Source organism: Triplophysa dalaica, chromosome 1 (assembly GCF_015846415.1).
Source record: "Triplophysa dalaica isolate WHDGS20190420 chromosome 1, ASM1584641v1, whole genome shotgun sequence".
NCBI classification, from domain to species: Eukaryota; Metazoa; Chordata; class Actinopteri; order Cypriniformes; family Nemacheilidae; genus Triplophysa; species Triplophysa dalaica.
Window position 1 is genome coordinate 19,987,055 of NC_079542.1, and position 17,180 is coordinate 20,004,234.

Sequence of the window (17,180 nt, forward strand, 5' to 3'; positions counted from 1 at the left end):
AAATATTCATAAATACCATAATTTCTGTTGAAAAAGTTGTTCCTTAGGTTTTTTTAATAGAGTTATTTATCGATATAGAAGTGATATGCTATGCTAAAGTGTGTGTGTGTTACTGCTATGCTCATGTGATGTTAAAGTGTTTGTTTTATACACTGACCATCATGTGCACCATCAGCTGCCCCGTCTGATGCATGTATACTAGTGTCTGTTGCTGGGCTTTCAGTGGATGCTGGTGAAACCTCTTTAGGTTCATTGGCCTTAGCATCCACAGCTGCAGGTTCTGGGGCCACGGCTTCCTTGACTGCGAGGAAGTAAATTTATATAATCCTTACAATGCCGTTCTCTGGACTCACTTGGGATAAGGGTACACATTCAAATTTGACAATAGACACAATATGAAGGGTTAAAGGGTTCTCACTGGACTTATTGGAAATTTTAAACATTGAAACCCCAATCTTTACAACCATTGCATTTATACTATAACTAGCCATTATTTGTTTACCTTATACAAAAGTGTATAGCTCAAAGATGCTAATTGTCTTCGTTTCAAACAAAAATCAGTCTCTCAGCACCATTTCATTGCACGCTGAGTTTAATTTCCTGGGACCTTTTCAGCTTTTGGTATTGATCTTCATAATTTGAATGGCTCACAAATTAGGACTGAGTGTTTCTTTCATCATCCACTGCTGCTAGATGAATAGCTCTATATACCAGTCGTATGGCCATTCTAAAGAGTTGCAAACATCTTTTTTTTTTAAACCAGGACACATTTTTAACATAAAATTTAATCATTTAAAAATAAAATAAAAAATGTTATGAACTTCGCTTTTTAAAAAACATCAAAAATATATTTTTTAAAACAACAATGGAAAAAACAAATCTTTTTTTTATATAATTTTCATAAATTGAAATTTAGGGGACACCCATCTCCCAGTTGAAAGTACCCAATACATTGTGATTTGATATATATTAAGCTTACTGATATCACAAATATTACTGTGGGTTTCGAAAGATGATAGAATGACCTTATCGACAAGATTTGAATAGTTGAATGCTTTTTAAATGTGTTTTATTGATGTGCATGGGACAGCAGTTTGCATGAATTCTGTAGAATGGCCCATACACAAAGACCAACTTAATTCTGAAAGAGCTCATTGACATCAGACTTCAAACTCATCTTAATAAGAATGCACCGTTATGTAAATTTTGGCTGATAACCGATATTACTTTAACATTGGAACCCGATAATCAATATATTGGCCTATAAACAGTATCTAAATATTAATATTATAATAAATTCTAATAAAAATAACATTTTCTGAGTCTGAAACAAAAGGCAAAAAGTGCACCACTGCTTTTATTTGACAATTATTTATCTTTTTTACCTGAAGATCATGTAAGAAGCCTACAAGTTAGAGATTCTTTAACTTTTAAACAGTTCTGGTATAATGTTTATTTATGAAAATTAAAGATTGTCTTTAAAAGTGTTTATAATAGCCACGCTATTGTACAGGACAAATGCTTTTATCCATTAAGATACTTCAATAAATAACCAAGACACATGGATGACAGAACTACATGCTGCACCTGACTAGCATTTAGAGTTTGACATGCACAATGATCCAAGCTCCTAGAAACATAGGTAAAGAAGTGCTGAAGAGGTCAGGTGAGTTTCTCAGATAGAGGACTGCAAAAAGTGACAACATGCCAAAACACAGTGCATTAATAAAAGCTTCCATAATTGACTTTACAATAAAGCAAACACCAGAGGTGAATTAGTTTCTGTGCTCCTGTGCACTGTGATTTACAGATGACGATGGTGGTGTGAACGTGAAGTAGAATATAGCAAGAAGTGCAACAATAAGGCATCATCGCAAAATTCACCCACCTTCTGCCTCCTTTATCTTTAATTCAAATTTCACCTTTGACACCCCAGCAATAACAGCATATCCTACGGCATCCTCCTGGACTGCATTGTTTATCGTGAGAGAATGCGTTTTGTCTTCTTTTGAAATGGTGTATTTGTAACTGGGTAAGATGTCCTTGGAGTCTCGCTGCCATCTCACCTTCACGTCAGGCTGTTCAGTCTCTGCTATGAATATGACTGTTGCCCCAATCTCAGCTGTCTGAGTTTTTGGTTTCTTGATGAAAGCAGAGACTGAGGGATTGAGGGGGCAGGTTGGTCAACAGGAAATTATGCGTTTGCGAAATCATTATGCATTCAGACCATCTCACGCAAATAAAAACTTCCATGAACATTCCTCCTCTTGTGTTTGAGGTTGTCTTGTCCTTATTCTACGCTCTCCAATTTTATGTATTTAGGGAGGTTTACCATGATTTTACTATAGTAAAAGTTACCATGTTTTTATATGATAAGAACAACCATTTGTATAACCAGTAGGACTTTCTTTTTCTGCAGAATACAAAAGAAGATATGTTGAAGAATGTTGGAAACAATACAACGGCAGTACCCATTGGTTTGGTGTCCATATATAGAAGTCAAGGGGTACTGCTGTTGTTCGGTTAGCAAAATTCTTCAAATATCTTCTTTTGTGTCCTGCAGAAGAAGTAAAGTCATACAGGTTTGAAATGACATGAGGGCGAGTAAATGACGACATCATTTTCATTTTTAGGTGAACTATCGCTCTAAAATATGTATATTTACAATGTTTACTCATACCATATGAGTAACTAAACTAGTCTATTCTGACACTACTAGGAGTTGTTGGAACTTGATCTTCAAGCTATTCTTACTTTATTCCATGCATTATTACCAACATGTTCATAGTTATTTCTTGCACTCTTCACGCATCAGTATGGAAATTCACCATAAAGCAAGCCAACCCCCTGGGTTTAAATATAGAGTGCACATTCTCCCTATTGATAAAGGCAGTCCATAGTGACACAGCTGCAGGTATAGCTGCAAGAGGGATTAGCTGGGATCTATTTTTGTTGTCTATCAAGTGCTGGTTCCTCTCTTGCCATTTGAAGTCTGCTGGTATTCCTGTCGCCTTTGTTCCACTGCTGCTGGCTAGATAGAAGCAGTGAGAATACACTAATGATGTCTCCATGTTAAATGTGTTCTGAGTTTTAATGAGGGATGATGTCAGAGAGGTAAGTAAAAGGTCAAGATAAAAACTAAGGACACATAGTATAGATCTACTTCATATATCTGTAAGAATGATTAACTTTACCGTCCAATGTATACAATATTATAAATGAACGCATGAAAATGTCTCTAAAAGAGACGGACAGATGATGTAGGTAATTTATGTCACAAGGTGTCAGTCAATGATGGTCTGACTGCCAGGTGGGACTGGGGAAGGAAGTTATGAAGGTGACCTGGTTTTTGTAAGTTCAATTTAAAATGGTTGCCTTAAGAAAATAAGTTAATTCAACTCAAAACTATGAGTTGACTCAATTAGTTAACTTTTTTGTTGAGTTGACGAAAATTGTTGAGTTGACTGATATTTTTAGAAATAATTAACTCAAAATTTTAGGCAACCAGGTAACTTATTTTTCTTGAATTGACCATGGTTGACCAAAGTGCTTCACAATGTCCGAAGGCAAACATACACAAGTAACACGAATACAATGAGTAATAGTAATAATAATAATAATATAAAAACATACCAATATATATATATATATATATACATATACATACACACATACACATATATATATATATATACATACACACACACATACATACATATATATATATATATATATATATATATATATATACACACATATATACACATATACTAATAAAAATAATAACTTCGCAATGTCTACACTCAGAGACATAAAAGCCAAAGAATACAGGTGTCTTAAGAAATGCCTTAAAAAGTTGTTGCCTTCACAAACATTTTAAGTCTGCTGTTTTATTTCACCTTTCATCAGAAGGCTTTCCAAAAGAAAATTTGCCATCTGTTTGATGGAATTAATTATTGGAAATAACTTTAAAGAGCAGTGTGGAGATATTATGGTCTTGAGAGCCTTTGAAAGGCATTGAAGAGACTGAGAAATAGTCTGCAGACACTATGAACTCCATTGGTTGATCCAACAGCATTGTTAGAATACTGTGGGTCTTAGCTAATATCACCACAGTAGCGTGTCACACAGTCGGTATCACATTATAACAATCCTTTAATTCCTGCTAAGTCTGGGTTATTCTGTGCCCTTCTGAAAAAACAGCAAGCCCTGCAGTCGATGTGATTATTGTTTTCAGTGACAGATTTGGCGCTAATTAAATTTCAAATAAATAAACAAATAAAACAAGTTGATACCTTATTTTAGCTTGGTATGGGTGTAAACAGTAATTGCAACAATTTGACAATATGTTATAAAAACAGACATGAAGACACTTTTCAGATTCATAATCTTTCCCAGTCTTCTCTTTTTTTGTACATGCCAAATTAATACAGATGACCCGTAGCCCTGCTCAAAGCTCATACTGTACAATTCCAGTCGTCAACCCAACAGACATACGATCAAAGTTCAGAATATTAAAAATCCAACAAACAGAATACGTCCAGATTGACAAACACGTTTATGCCTCTCTTATCAAACAGTATTCATTAGAAAATAAAATAAACACTTGCATACCAGTTTTTTTAGTTGGCTCTGGCATCCTGGTTGAGTGTCCCAAAAGGGTTCGAACAAACAGGCATCGTTGATACCAACCTCACCTCTCTTTTTATAGATACTGTACCCCCTCCCTATGTCCCATGCTCCACCTCTTCTCTCTCTTTTTAAACAAAGATGATCAACACACACCTCTGAGCCCCAAACCCTCCTGCCCACCCCATCACCCATCCATCACAGTGACCCATTATTTAGCCCAAAGCTAATTCACACTGATCCAACTAACTCGTTTTGTTGAAATTGTTGGAACAATGTGAGCTTGAATGTTGGTGTTTTTTGGACCAGTGTAAATTAGGCTTTAGATAACATTTAAAAAGACCTCAAATGTGGATGAGAGGTAAGAAAGGGAAGAGCAGGGTTAAATTTAGAGCCTTCAACACTCCAGAAGCTTCCTCTCTCAAAGATCCTGCTCAAAAAACAAAAACAAACTAAATACACCTGTCTTTTCGGAAAAACTTCTGACATGACTGGATTATCTGAAATAAAGCAGCGTTGTATTCTGCTTTATTTCCTTGATGCTTCTCAACGAATAAAAAAATTATAAATAAAAAAAAATATTTAATCTGAATTATAATAATTAGATGAATTTGTGTGAAATGCTCATCATTTTAAATATCACGACGGACACATGAACAACAGAATGATATGATATGAATCAATTATGAAAATTATTTAAAAAAAAAAAAAAAAAAAAATTGCATGAAGGTTGCTTTGAATATGCTCCACATTATGACTGCTTTCACTTTCTATCGTAACTTTGTCAACCTCAAAGAAAAGAACGAAATTAAATAAACCAGCTTGTGATTTATGGACATGTTGATTAGAGTTTAGTTTAAAGTCTCTTAAAATTCATATTTTTTAAGTTTTGAATTGACAGTGGTTTGATTTCTGCGTTCTCTTGTATCTTTTGAGTCATGTTGTAATGAGCTGATTTAGCATGCAACAATTCACTTTTATGCTACTACTTTGACCACTGTCAGACAGGCCTGTCAGCAGCTTGTCATTACAACATCAAACAGTCACTAGCGGTTGTATAATGATGTCTGTATAAAAGTGTTCATAATACTTTAAGTGAAACTTCATATATTATCTTTACTGATTTTTTTATGCAAGTATATGAAAGACATGCATTTGACTTTGACTCACATAAATGATAGACAGGGGGACATAGGCTATTATGACCTCTCAAGCAAGATCACCTCAACATTCACTCAGACTACGAGGTCACTTCTGCATTGCATTGGCATTCTGGGAGGAGTTTAAAGGCCTGGTTTACAGTGTCTGCCGTTCAACAGCTTGGAATAATTTACACCCTGGTCATAGAGGTCTGTAGTGTGTCTGGACTAAAGATAAGAGCTGGCTGACAGTGCCCTTGACCCGCCAAATATGTCATCAAATCATGTTACATGTGACAGGTTTTGGTTGTGTAATTCTGTACACAAAGCACAAACAACGAACAAAGCATTACATTTGGAAAGGCAAAATGTTTGTGTGTCAAGAAGTTGTCATTTTATATTTAGTACCTTAAATGCAACTAACTTTGCAAAATAACTATGTCAGGTTTTGAGTAAGGCAAAATAAAACAAATACAATATTTAAAAAAATAAAAAATAACAGAGCAAATTAAAAAAATTGCGGTTATGCCTGGATTCCCCTAGTGGGGTTTTCGAAAATAATGATACAGTGTTGCTTCCACGCGTTCCAAAGAATAAATTTAGACAACCATTAAACAGAGTGTAAAATTTCAGTACAACTGTTCATCATTTATTACTTGTAATTCAAAACGATTTACATTTACGTATTTGTTAAATGTGTAAGAGCAATTATTTATGTAATGGGTGTAGGTGATAATCGACTTTTATTTTGAAGGAGTGGGAATTTAACGTGTCCCGGAAGTATTATTCTAAAATCGCGTCGATCTGTAGATCATAAGACACACACTCATTGCACGCAGATTGTGTAGAGATCAGTAAAACCCTCAACAGCGCATTGACTCCCTGTGTCTTTTGGTTCATTGTGATTTTCCGGACACGTTATTGTTGCATCAGATAGTAGAACATGGCAAGCTCTGAAGATACAGGTAACTTTTCTCTGTTTTTCCGTCTGAGTTCGCTTGCAGATTTAGAGTAATATTCACTATCATACTTTTAATGTTGGCGCGTTTCCTGGCAGGCCTGTTTACAGTAAAGTGGCTCAATATTATTGCTGGTCCTGGTCAAACCTGCAGCTGTTTCGTTATTTTTTAATATGTATTTCCCTAATCTAGAAACGTTATTTCTTTACATATAATTACATGCAATATGTGGCACAGTGAGAAACATTGTACGGAACTGATATTGTTCAAATGGGTGTCTTTGAACACCGGTTTGACAGATAAGCTGCAGTGACATATTGGGAATGACAATTTCAGCTTTGTAAAATCTGACTCTCATTGTTGCATAACAGTTATCATGACAGATATTTACATCGTTAAGCTTATGTTTTCTATGAAACATATTCTTTACAAGGATAAATCTTTTTTTGTGAATAATTTGAATTTTATAATTTATAATGAGTATTAAGGGCTTTGAGTTTGTATATATGGTGCTTGTCTTGTTGGATGTCATAAAAAAAAATTGAATTATATTGTGAATTATGAACAGTTTCAGTTTCTGTTGTGACTGCCTTTTATGCCCTACTTGGGTATAACTCATGATAACTTATGATTCACAATAATTGTAGTATTTACCTTTAATTACAGTATGAATTAAGTGTCAGTCATTGGTTCCTTGTTGTGCATGTTTGTGTGAACTGATAAATTACAAGACAGGTTTCAGAGGAACAGGTTCAAAAAAAGATTGCATGTGCCATCATATTCACTTGTGTCAGGGGGGCAGTACATTTATTTTCTCATGTCTGGACTCTGCATCTCTGTGTGTTTGTGTGTCTCTACCCTTCTGTTTCTCCAGCCTTTGATTATGGCTTCTTACTGCACATAAGTGAGGCTACTTGCAGGGTTGAGGCTTTGAATGAGTACTTAAGCAGCCGCAGTTACCTGGCCGGCTACGGGCCATCGCAGGCGGACACAGAAGCTTTTTCGCTTCTCTGCGGGCCCCCGTCCGAGCGGCATGTCCACGCCCTGCGCTGGTACAAACACATAGCCGCTCTCAAGCCCAAAATGAATGACCAGACCCCAGAATGCAGCAGTGAGTAGACAGAATTTCCGCCCCTTGTAGTCAGGGTGCATGCATGTAGGATGTAGATGGATTTTGGTTTCCTGTGTGATATAAATGTTTTACAGAGTTTTGCGTTTGCTTGGTACCTCTGTGGTTTTTACTGCATGTATGGATGTGAGTAAGTCCGCTATATGTGATCAAAGGTTAAAGTTTTGACAGGAAACTGAAGAGTGAGTCCTAACTAGAGAACAGGTTTCAGACAGAATGAGAATGCCATAAAATACAGGTGAGGAGTCTGTGCTCTTAAATGGCTTGAAGAGAAAGTTCCACGGCTTTGAATTTCCATTGTTTGTTTCACACATTGTGTGTTGGCGTCATTTATATATATTATATGTTTTCTGTTTGAAAGAAAACCCCCTTATACACTTTTGCAGCAGGTGTGCCATCACAGAAAATTCCCAAAGTGGACCCATTGCCTTCACACATGGTTTTGGGATATTTATTTATTATAGTTTTAGGGTTACTGTAAAGGAGTGATTCTTAAATTTAGAGTTTAGATTGCATCGCTTATCGGCCCCCCAAATAAAGACTTATAATCTTAAACTTCAAATTGTTATTAAACCAAAAACCTATTCAGTTATACAATGCTGAAAAATCTATTATTTTGGTTGGTGGGCTTATTTATCTGATTGATTGCATAAAATGTATGATACATTTCTATATATCATAAAATCACAGCCCCCAGTTTGAGAACCACTGATCTTTAGTATAAAAGCACCTAAAGCAGTGAACTTTATATATGATATCATAATGGTAAAACTCTCTTTTGTCTTTCAGCTAGGGGAAAGCGGGTGCAGCCACCTTGGTCTCCCCCGGAAGGAACAGGTGTTTCAAAGCTCCGTCTCTATAACAGTCTTACACGAACTAAGGTATTAAAAATTATACTGAATATCAGTCTTATATGTTAAATTTACTGAAGTAAGCTAAAGTCCTGTACAAGCACACTTGACCTGTAGTCAAAATTTAACAGACATAAATGTAAGGTAATTTTTGTTCAAGTAATAATAAATGATGAGAGCAGGGCTGCTGTCACAAATTCTCTGTGGTCCTGCTTTAATGAATAAGTTCTATGGAAATTAATTTAAATTGCTATTTGCATCAACAGTAAGGGATTTTGCATAAAAACTTATTTTCTAAGGCTTTATTAATAGTATGTCATATGCTAGATGCTGTAATATTTCCACCATCTGATGTTCTCATCTTATTTTATGCATTAGGAGGTGTTTGCACCACAGAAGGGAAACAGAGTGTTGTGGTACTGCTGTGGCCCTACAGTATATGATGCCTCCCACATGGGCCACGCCAGGTGACATATTCCCCATCCATTCATAGTGTTCTTTACCAGAGCTCTTTGTTTTCAATTCACAAAAGCTGATCTAAACAGCCTGTTAAACACAACACATAGTCAGTGAAAAGGCTGAAGCAGACATTCCATCAGTTTATGTGTATTCAATATGTGAAGCTGTTAATGAAATTGCATTGCAATCACATTTTATTGTGGCTTCATGATGAAAAGATCGAACAATTAAAAGGATCGTAATAACAAGACCCATGCAGCAACAAGGTTGTCCTGTAGATTACTTAGAATTGATGTAGTGATTCACTGTATGATGTTTTATTCTCTTTGTCCTTTCAGATCGTACATCTCTTTCGATATACTCCGGAGAATACTGAAGAATTATTTTAAATATGATGTCTTCTACTGTATGAACATCACAGATATCGATGACAAGGTAAGAACAGCACTTGGACAAAATCTGACTATTTGAATTCTCTTAAATAGAAATTGATTATATAAAATGGTACTGAGGATAGTTTAGATTTAAGGAACACAACTAGACACAGTATATGTTCAATGTAACCTCCTCTTCTCAGATCATCAAAAGAGCCCGACAGAACCACCTGCTGGAGCAGTACACATTAAAGAAGCCAAGTGCCTCTAAGATACTGCAGGATGTGTTAACAGCCCGACTGGTGAGCGAAACATGAAATTATACACATTTATTCATAAAGCAGATGTTTCAGTGGAGTACTAAAAGTACTTCCTTCTCAGGGTAAGGCTTAATCTTACAAAGGTGAACTTTAGCAAGGTAATAAAGATGTATATAACCTGCCTAAAGAACTGGCAGTACTTACATGCTATTAACTAATGAAAACAAATGACTTATATAAAGTAATATAAGCAGCCCACAAGGTAACCACAAAGTAAAATGAATGGTGATCTCAAACACTCCATACAGTTTAGTGGCCCTTTATTAAGTGTTGCAGCTTTTATCTCTTTCTTCTCTTCGTTGTGCTAACTGTGGTATTTTGTTTGCATTGTGTTTAGCCCTTTAAAGTCAAGCTTGCTGAGACTACAGATCCAGATAAGAAGCAGATGCTGGAAAGGCTGGACGCAGCAGTGGATGCTGCCCTGAGTCCCCTGCAGGAGGCAGTACAGAGCAAAGCTCAGGATGCTTCCATTCAGAATAAAGCAGAGGTACATGATGCCATTTGTCTTTACGTGACCTTATTGTGTTTGATCAGGTCATGTGTAATATTCAGCTCCATGCAGATGCATAAATCGATAAACTTATCCCTTCAGCGACACAAATATTCAACCTTTTTGTAAAGTTGCTTGAATTTATTTAGGACCGCTTATTGTATATCAGATATACCATGAGGTGGTCTGAAATGTTAACTTTTATTAATGTTCCTCTGTTTGAATTATATTTGTCGTCTTCTTTTCTGTATAATAATTTTCTTTAGGTCTTATTGGAGGAAGCCAAAGATCTTTTGTCTGATTGGTTAGACGCTCAGTTTGGGAGCCAGGTGACAGAAAATTCTATCTTCTCTCTGTTACCGAAGTTCTGGGAGGGAGAGTTTCATAAAGACATGGAAGCTCTTAATGTGAGTAAAGTCATGCTTCTGTAAAATTAAGTAACATGTCATAGCCAAAAGGTTTAAAATTGAGTTGTTCACACATTTTTATTTTGTGACAACTTATTTACATTTTGGGACTTTTTAAAAAGCAAAAAGTTTATTCTACAAAGTCAAATGGAGTGCAAAAACTTTGGAGCTTGTTATCTTAAGACGCAACCTTATAATTCCAGGCGTTCCATTCAAGTACACATTTTTTTGTCTTTAAAACAACTTATAAACGTTCCACTTATTAGATTGACAAATTAATGACTCACCACTTATGTTCGCCATTTCATAATTCACATGAATGTGTTTGTCAAACGTCTAAACCGTGGCTTTAAAGCCTGTGGTGTTAAAAGCAAGTGTTTGATTGACAGGTTCTCCCCGCTGATGTTCTCACACGGGTCAGCGAGTACGTGCCAGAGATCGTGGCCTTTGTCCAAAAGATTGTAGATAACGGTTATGGGTAGGTACAGAACTGTCATCTTTGGTTTTAGATGGATCCATTTAATATTTCAGACTATAAAACCCATTTCCACATTTCTTTTTGTGCTGTCTTCTCTCACCAGATATGACTCAAATGGATCTGTCTATTTTGACACTGCGAAGTTCGATGCCTGTCCTGATCACTCTTATGCCAAATTGGTACCAGAAGCCGTTGGAGATCAGAAAGCTCTTCAAGAAGGAGAAGGTACAGTTCAGAGAGCAGGAATCAATAGCAGCTATTGCAACATGTCCTTTATCTATATCTGTATTATTATCGTAACGTGTGAATAGGTTTGCATCATTGCAGCTGTAATAAAACAAAATGTGGTTAGGGCCAATTAAAATTAGTTTGAAAGAAAGTCTAAGTGTTTCATTGTCCTCCATTTTTTCATTACATTAAAATATTTTTTGACTTATCAGTTTTGATTGAGAATAATTGCCATGCGAAACTAATCATAATTTCTAGCTATATAACCGTTTCCATAGATGCTGAAAGGGTTGGATATAAATCAGATATTTTTATAGTTATAATTCTGAGAAGTAGATACAATGAGCTACAATTATCTATTTTATAGCATAGCATTAGGAAAATATGTGTATTGGCTTCTCTTCTGTCATGATAATCGTCTTCTCTGAATGTGTTCTTTTAAAGAGAGAATATTTTTCCTCTCTTTCAAATTTTTGCAGGAGATTTAAGTATCTCTGCAGACAGACTGAGTGAAAAGAGATCACAGAATGATTTTGCGCTGTGGAAAGCCTCCAAGCCCGGTGAGCCATCCTGGGACTCCCCATGGGGAAAGGTGAACATTTACACATCGGAACAACATGATACTTTTGATCAGTTTACAAAATCGACAATGCTCAGAATGGAAAGCTGTATAGTATAATTTAGTGTAGTATGACAGTGTTTGAATGTATTATTCTGCATATAAATTTCATGATTTTTTCGCAATTCTTGTGGGATTTTTTGAAGGGGCGACCAGGTTGGCATATTGAGTGTTCAGCTATGGCAGGATCTATATTGGGAGAGTCTATGGACATCCACGGAGGAGGATTTGACCTGCGTTTCCCTCATCATGACAATGAGTTGGCGCAGTCTGAGGTGAGAAAGTTACAGGGTGTTGTTGTTTGTTGAATCAGTTTATCGTGGGTGAGATTAGGACTAAAGAAACTAATCTTAAATTAAGATTAATGATGTTAAAATTCATGTATTATATGTCTGCTGTCTGTTAACCTAAATTTGTGTTTTTCTCAACAGGCTTACTTTGAGAATGATCACTGGGTGCGATATTTCTTGCACACAGGTCACCTGACCATTGCAGGATGCAAGATGTCTAAATCTCTGAAGAACTTCATTACTATCAAAGATGCCTTGGCTAAACACACAGGTATTTTATCAGGATTATATATTTATAGGACCATTATTTTGAATGTGTTACACACATAGACATCTGTGTATATCTATGTGCTCCCTTTAATATTCCTCCTAATAATAATCTGCAAAAGAAAGTCAAAAAGTTTGAACATTGTTCATCTGTGTTCTTTTTCATTTTTTAGCAAGACAGCTACGTTTGGCCTTTCTGATGCATTCCTGGAAAGATACATTGGATTACTCCAACAACACCATGGAGTCAGCCATCCAGTATGAGCGGTTCATAAATGTGAGTGACCCAGAATAACCGCACAGAAGAGGTGATGGATAAAGTACCCAAAATTCAAACTCTGTCCAAATGTAATAACTGCCAGTTATCTATCTACAGAATCCTCATAAGCGCTTATCTTCATTCTTAAAAGAATGTGGAAGGTCAGAGAATAGCGGGTGTCCTTCAAGGCACATTAATTCTGTCTTGCGCTTCTTTCAACCTATCAATTACTCTGTCGCCAAGGAATATAACTTGGGCAGAGCTCCAATTTTGCCTGAAACTAACAGGCAGCCATCTGCAAGGAAACTATGATAAGGTTACCTGTAATTGACCTACACACAATATTTTTTAGAGCAGCCTCACACAAACTTGAGGTTAGGATCTAATGAGGCGCACCGTGTTTTTTTAGCTACACTGGTGTGCCTCCGAAGGCTGTAAAATCAAGACACCTTATTAGAAGATGATGCAATTATAGTGTAATCCTCCTAACTCAATTCAAGTGGCTAAAGTAATGCTTTTTATACACCTCAAGATGTGCTGTATGAATTGTTAATATTCATATTAAAATTCACATTAAAGATTCATATTAAATTCGAAACCTGAACAGGCTGTTCTGGTGTGAAAAATGACATGATAAAAATTCCAGTATTTATGAAGCTTAAAACCAATAAATAATGTTGTAATAATTCATGTATTTTCTCAACATGACCTGTTTTTTCTGAGTTTCTCAAAATTTTTATGTTTTTGGTATAGAAAATAATGTACTTTAAAAAAACTGATTAAAATACTTTTCTAGGTTAAATAGTACATTTCTATACAAAGGGTTGTTTAATGAATCTGTTTTTTTCCATAGGAATTCTTTCTGAATGTGAAGGATATTCTCAGGAGCCCTACTGACATCACGGGCCAGTTTGAGAAATGGGAAGCTGAAGAGATTGAACTCAATAAAAAGTGACTAAACTAGGTCTTTCTCAGAAATAAAATCCCGGTTCTACAGTTAAAGCTGTATTACTCATTACAGTTCTCGCTGTGTTTTTGTGTAGCTTTTATGAGAAGAAAGCAGCAGTACATGAGGCGCTGTGTGACAACATGGACACTCGCTCGGCTCTGGAGGAGATGAGGGGTCTGGTCGGTCAGAGTAACACATATATGGCAGGCAGAAGGAGTGCAAAATTTCCACCCAATCGCATGTTGCTTGAGAGCATTGCCCTATATTTGACCGACGTGCTCAAGGTAGCGTGCCACCTGTCATTTCAAAATATCACATTCTTTTGAAAACATTGTAATACAGAATGTATGTATGTATGTATTAATTAGAGAATGTTACCTCTCTAATATGCTCTGCACAAATTGCTAAGTTAAATTGCTAAGCTAAGAGACAAGTGGTACAGACATTAACTGATGGAATGGATGCGTACTGGGGTGCTTTCTAAAGCTCTGTTTTCTTTACTGACAGACATTTGGAGCAATCGAGGGAACTGAGCCTATTGGCTTCCCTGTTGGAACAACGGGCCAGAATGCTGATGTAAGTAACTTCACTCAGATCATGTTTTTGATTCATCAAAGATTTTATTGTTAATCACTGTACCAAAGCCATGCCATTAAAGATGTGCTTTAATGTGGATCGCTGCCCTCCATAAAGACTCTATTCTAATCTAGTTTTAATTGCTGTTTAAGCTGGAGAGCACAGTCATACCCTATTTGACAGTGCTTTCAGAGTTCAGGGAAGATGTCAGAAAAATTGCAAGAGAGAAGAAAGGTAAATAGCTTTGTGCATTTGGAAAAACAGTTCAATGTGAGCCCCAGTAATGTTTTTTGTAATCAAATTACTTTGATGCATATTATTTCTGCATGTTTCTTTTGTTATTTGTTTTTCTCCTTGAAAGAGGTTACTGTTGCAACAGCCATTTGCATACAATACAAATTGCACCTTTTTTTGCACCAATTCTCTGCTGACTAGAGAATTCACAGAAAAACCTTTTGTCTCAGTGACAGAATTGCTGCAGCTCTGTGATGTTTTACGTGATGACATTTTACCCGAGCTTGGTGTTCGACTTGAGGATCGTGACGGTAAAGACAAGAAATAGAACAGCCAAGATACTAAGGGTCTAAAAAATCTCCATTTACATGAAGTTGTATTTTTTTTAAGGACTTTCAACGGGGGTGAAGCTGGTGGACAAAGAGACGCTTATGAAAGAGAAAGAGGAGAAGAAAAAGGTAATGCAGATTTACGAAGGGAAGATTGTACAATACATCGTGTGTATTTCATGTATATTTTGTATCGTACAAATACATACACGGTTTACTTATGTGAAGGTGTACCAGTCTTATTAGATTTAATTTGCTTAGTTACCTCTACACTATGGTAAGGTGATAGGTTTATTTTTGTCAATGGAAAAAAGTTCCTCAGCATCTCGGGCAGCACAAAAGAAATGTTTCTGATCCAAAGCTGGTCATTAAAAATGTATTCAAGTCTTTTCAGCTGTCAGTATAAATGACGGTCTTTAGAATAAAATGCAAGGACTCAAGTTGCACCAGTTCATTGTTTTACCTTCTTTAAATTACTACCTTCTGTGCACACAATCTGCTCTACACACACATTCTTCAGATCGCTCAAGATTACTCCATGATCCAGTCCATGAATTTCCAAGGAAATTACCTGTTGGTCTTTCACACATTCATATTTGGGAATAAAAAATGTTATGAACTGCAGCTTTAACGTTGAACGATCATTTAGAAGTGGCAGGTGGTGATTTGTAATAATGTAAATATACAAGTCTTTGTAATACGAATGTTCCATTCTTTATTGTGTTTTAAGATGGAAGAGGAAAAGAAAAAGAAAAAAGACGAGGCTGCCAGGAAAAAACAAGAACAAGAGGTGATTAGCACAAATCCCTCAGAGAAGTTTGTTCTTGATAATGCTCTATTGTTTTGAAGAATTGTCGTTCTTAATTTGTCCCTTTTTTTGATAGATGGCAAAGCTTGCTAAAATGAAGGTTAAACCCTGTGAAATGTTCCTCTCCGAAACCGACAAGTACTCCAGCTTTGATGAAACGGTAATACAAACTATTTATAGTCTCCTGCGTCATAGGATACTCTCTTGTACATTTACATTACTTTATGTTTGGATCCATTTCAAGGTGACTATTGAACAACAGTGAATGATGTCTATACGTTTTTTTTATCACTCATTGAGAAAAGTTAAAGGTATGTCTGTTGATATTCACACAAACAGGGCTTCCCAACACATGACACTGAAGGGAAAGAGCTCAGTAAGGGACTGACCAAGAAGCTTCACAAGCTTTACGAGGCTCAGGAGAAGATGTACAACGAATACCTCCAGTCAACCCAAAACGGGAGCTGAAATGACACATTGAGTTTGATGTCACATGCGATCCGCCCATCGTGTCATTTGTGAAATTGTCTTCTTGTGTTTGTTAAAAAAAGGCAGACCTCATCTACATAATTGCCACTAAACTTTTGCAAAGTTTTCTTCCTTCTGATCATGTCCGGAAGGTTATCATTTTCTTCTGATACTTTGCGATTGGGGCTTTATAGATATTTTATGACTATGATATGAGGGTACATACTTAATATTTTGTGCTTTTTACACACACCAGTACAAGTGAGGAATTCATATACTTCCAAATTCCATTTTGATGGTTTGTTAGAAATATTTTCAACTATTTAGCTTGTTAATATGGAGATGGATCGAACATTCAGTGTTTTCAACATTCTTTGAAAAGTGTGGATGTGGAAGTAAGCATCTTTGGTTAAATGTTTGCGAATAAATCAGATTATGCAGGAATGAAGGGACTTGCAATGAAGGGGTTCGCAATTGTATCACAAAAGGAAAAAGAGGCACACATAGGAGAACAAGTCATTGTTATTATTATACTCTGCGAGAACTTGAATATCAAATTAATAAATAATTTTGATTAACATATGATGCTTTTCTCTAATAACTTGGGTGTTTAAGTCTTTTTGTCCTGCCAGTGTTGCAGATTTTTGATCAATGTATTTCTGAATTAATTTATGATTTTCTAGGGTTTTCAACATTCTAATAAGGGCTCAACTTTGTTTGTACAGATTTGTTTACACAGTTCTAGTCCAGTATTCAAACATCTGCAGACATTCAGCTCACAGTCCCCAAACTCAAAAATCATCCCATTATTAAACTAAAACACTCTTTGAAGTACTTTTGTGTACTCAATATCATGGTACTGTATAGGACTTAAATAATATTTTTTTGTTAAATGGCATGTTCCGTTCAGCAGAAAAT

At 36.0% G+C, this 17,180-nt stretch overlaps 2 protein-coding genes across 3 annotated transcripts in view; one reads left to right on the top strand and one right to left on the bottom strand.

Moving 5' to 3' along the window:
- The window catches only part of mybpc3 (myosin binding protein C3), a 33,940-nt gene extending 29,222 nt beyond the window's left edge, over nucleotides 1-4,718 (bottom strand). Inside the window, exons 1-3 of the mRNA XM_056758417.1 lie at nucleotides 4,615-4,718; nucleotides 1,889-2,158; nucleotides 158-301 (exon numbers count right to left, since the gene is read on the bottom strand). Of these exons, the coding sequence (XP_056614395.1) occupies nucleotides 158-301; nucleotides 1,889-2,158; nucleotides 4,615-4,639 (439 nt within the window). The 5' untranslated portion in view covers nucleotides 4,640-4,718. The remainder of the gene's footprint in view (nucleotides 1-157; nucleotides 302-1,888; nucleotides 2,159-4,614) is intronic.
- Nucleotides 4,719-6,603: 1,885 nt separating this feature from the next.
- Nucleotides 6,604-16,842, top strand: cars1 (cysteinyl-tRNA synthetase 1). 2 transcript variants are annotated; one of them, XM_056758283.1, is made up of 23 exons: nucleotides 6,635-6,733; nucleotides 7,602-7,838; nucleotides 8,646-8,737; nucleotides 9,086-9,174; nucleotides 9,505-9,601; nucleotides 9,744-9,842; nucleotides 10,198-10,347; nucleotides 10,617-10,757; nucleotides 11,147-11,235; nucleotides 11,339-11,460; nucleotides 11,943-12,055; nucleotides 12,229-12,357; nucleotides 12,514-12,643; nucleotides 12,813-12,916; nucleotides 13,752-13,849; nucleotides 13,942-14,131; nucleotides 14,355-14,423; nucleotides 14,576-14,657; nucleotides 14,888-14,968; nucleotides 15,048-15,115; nucleotides 15,717-15,776; nucleotides 15,871-15,954; nucleotides 16,134-16,842. In XM_056758283.1, the coding sequence occupies exons 1-23, from the start codon at nucleotides 6,712-6,714 to the stop codon at nucleotides 16,260-16,262; spliced, it is 2,475 nt and encodes an 824-aa protein (XP_056614261.1). In that variant the 5' UTR covers nucleotides 6,635-6,711; the 3' UTR covers nucleotides 16,263-16,842. The 2 variants fall into 2 exon arrangements, with proteins under 2 accessions (XP_056614269.1, XP_056614261.1); XM_056758291.1 differs by lacking the exon at nucleotides 7,602-7,838 and having other exon boundaries at nucleotides 6,604-6,733.
- Nucleotides 16,843-17,180: the final 338 nt, after the last annotated feature.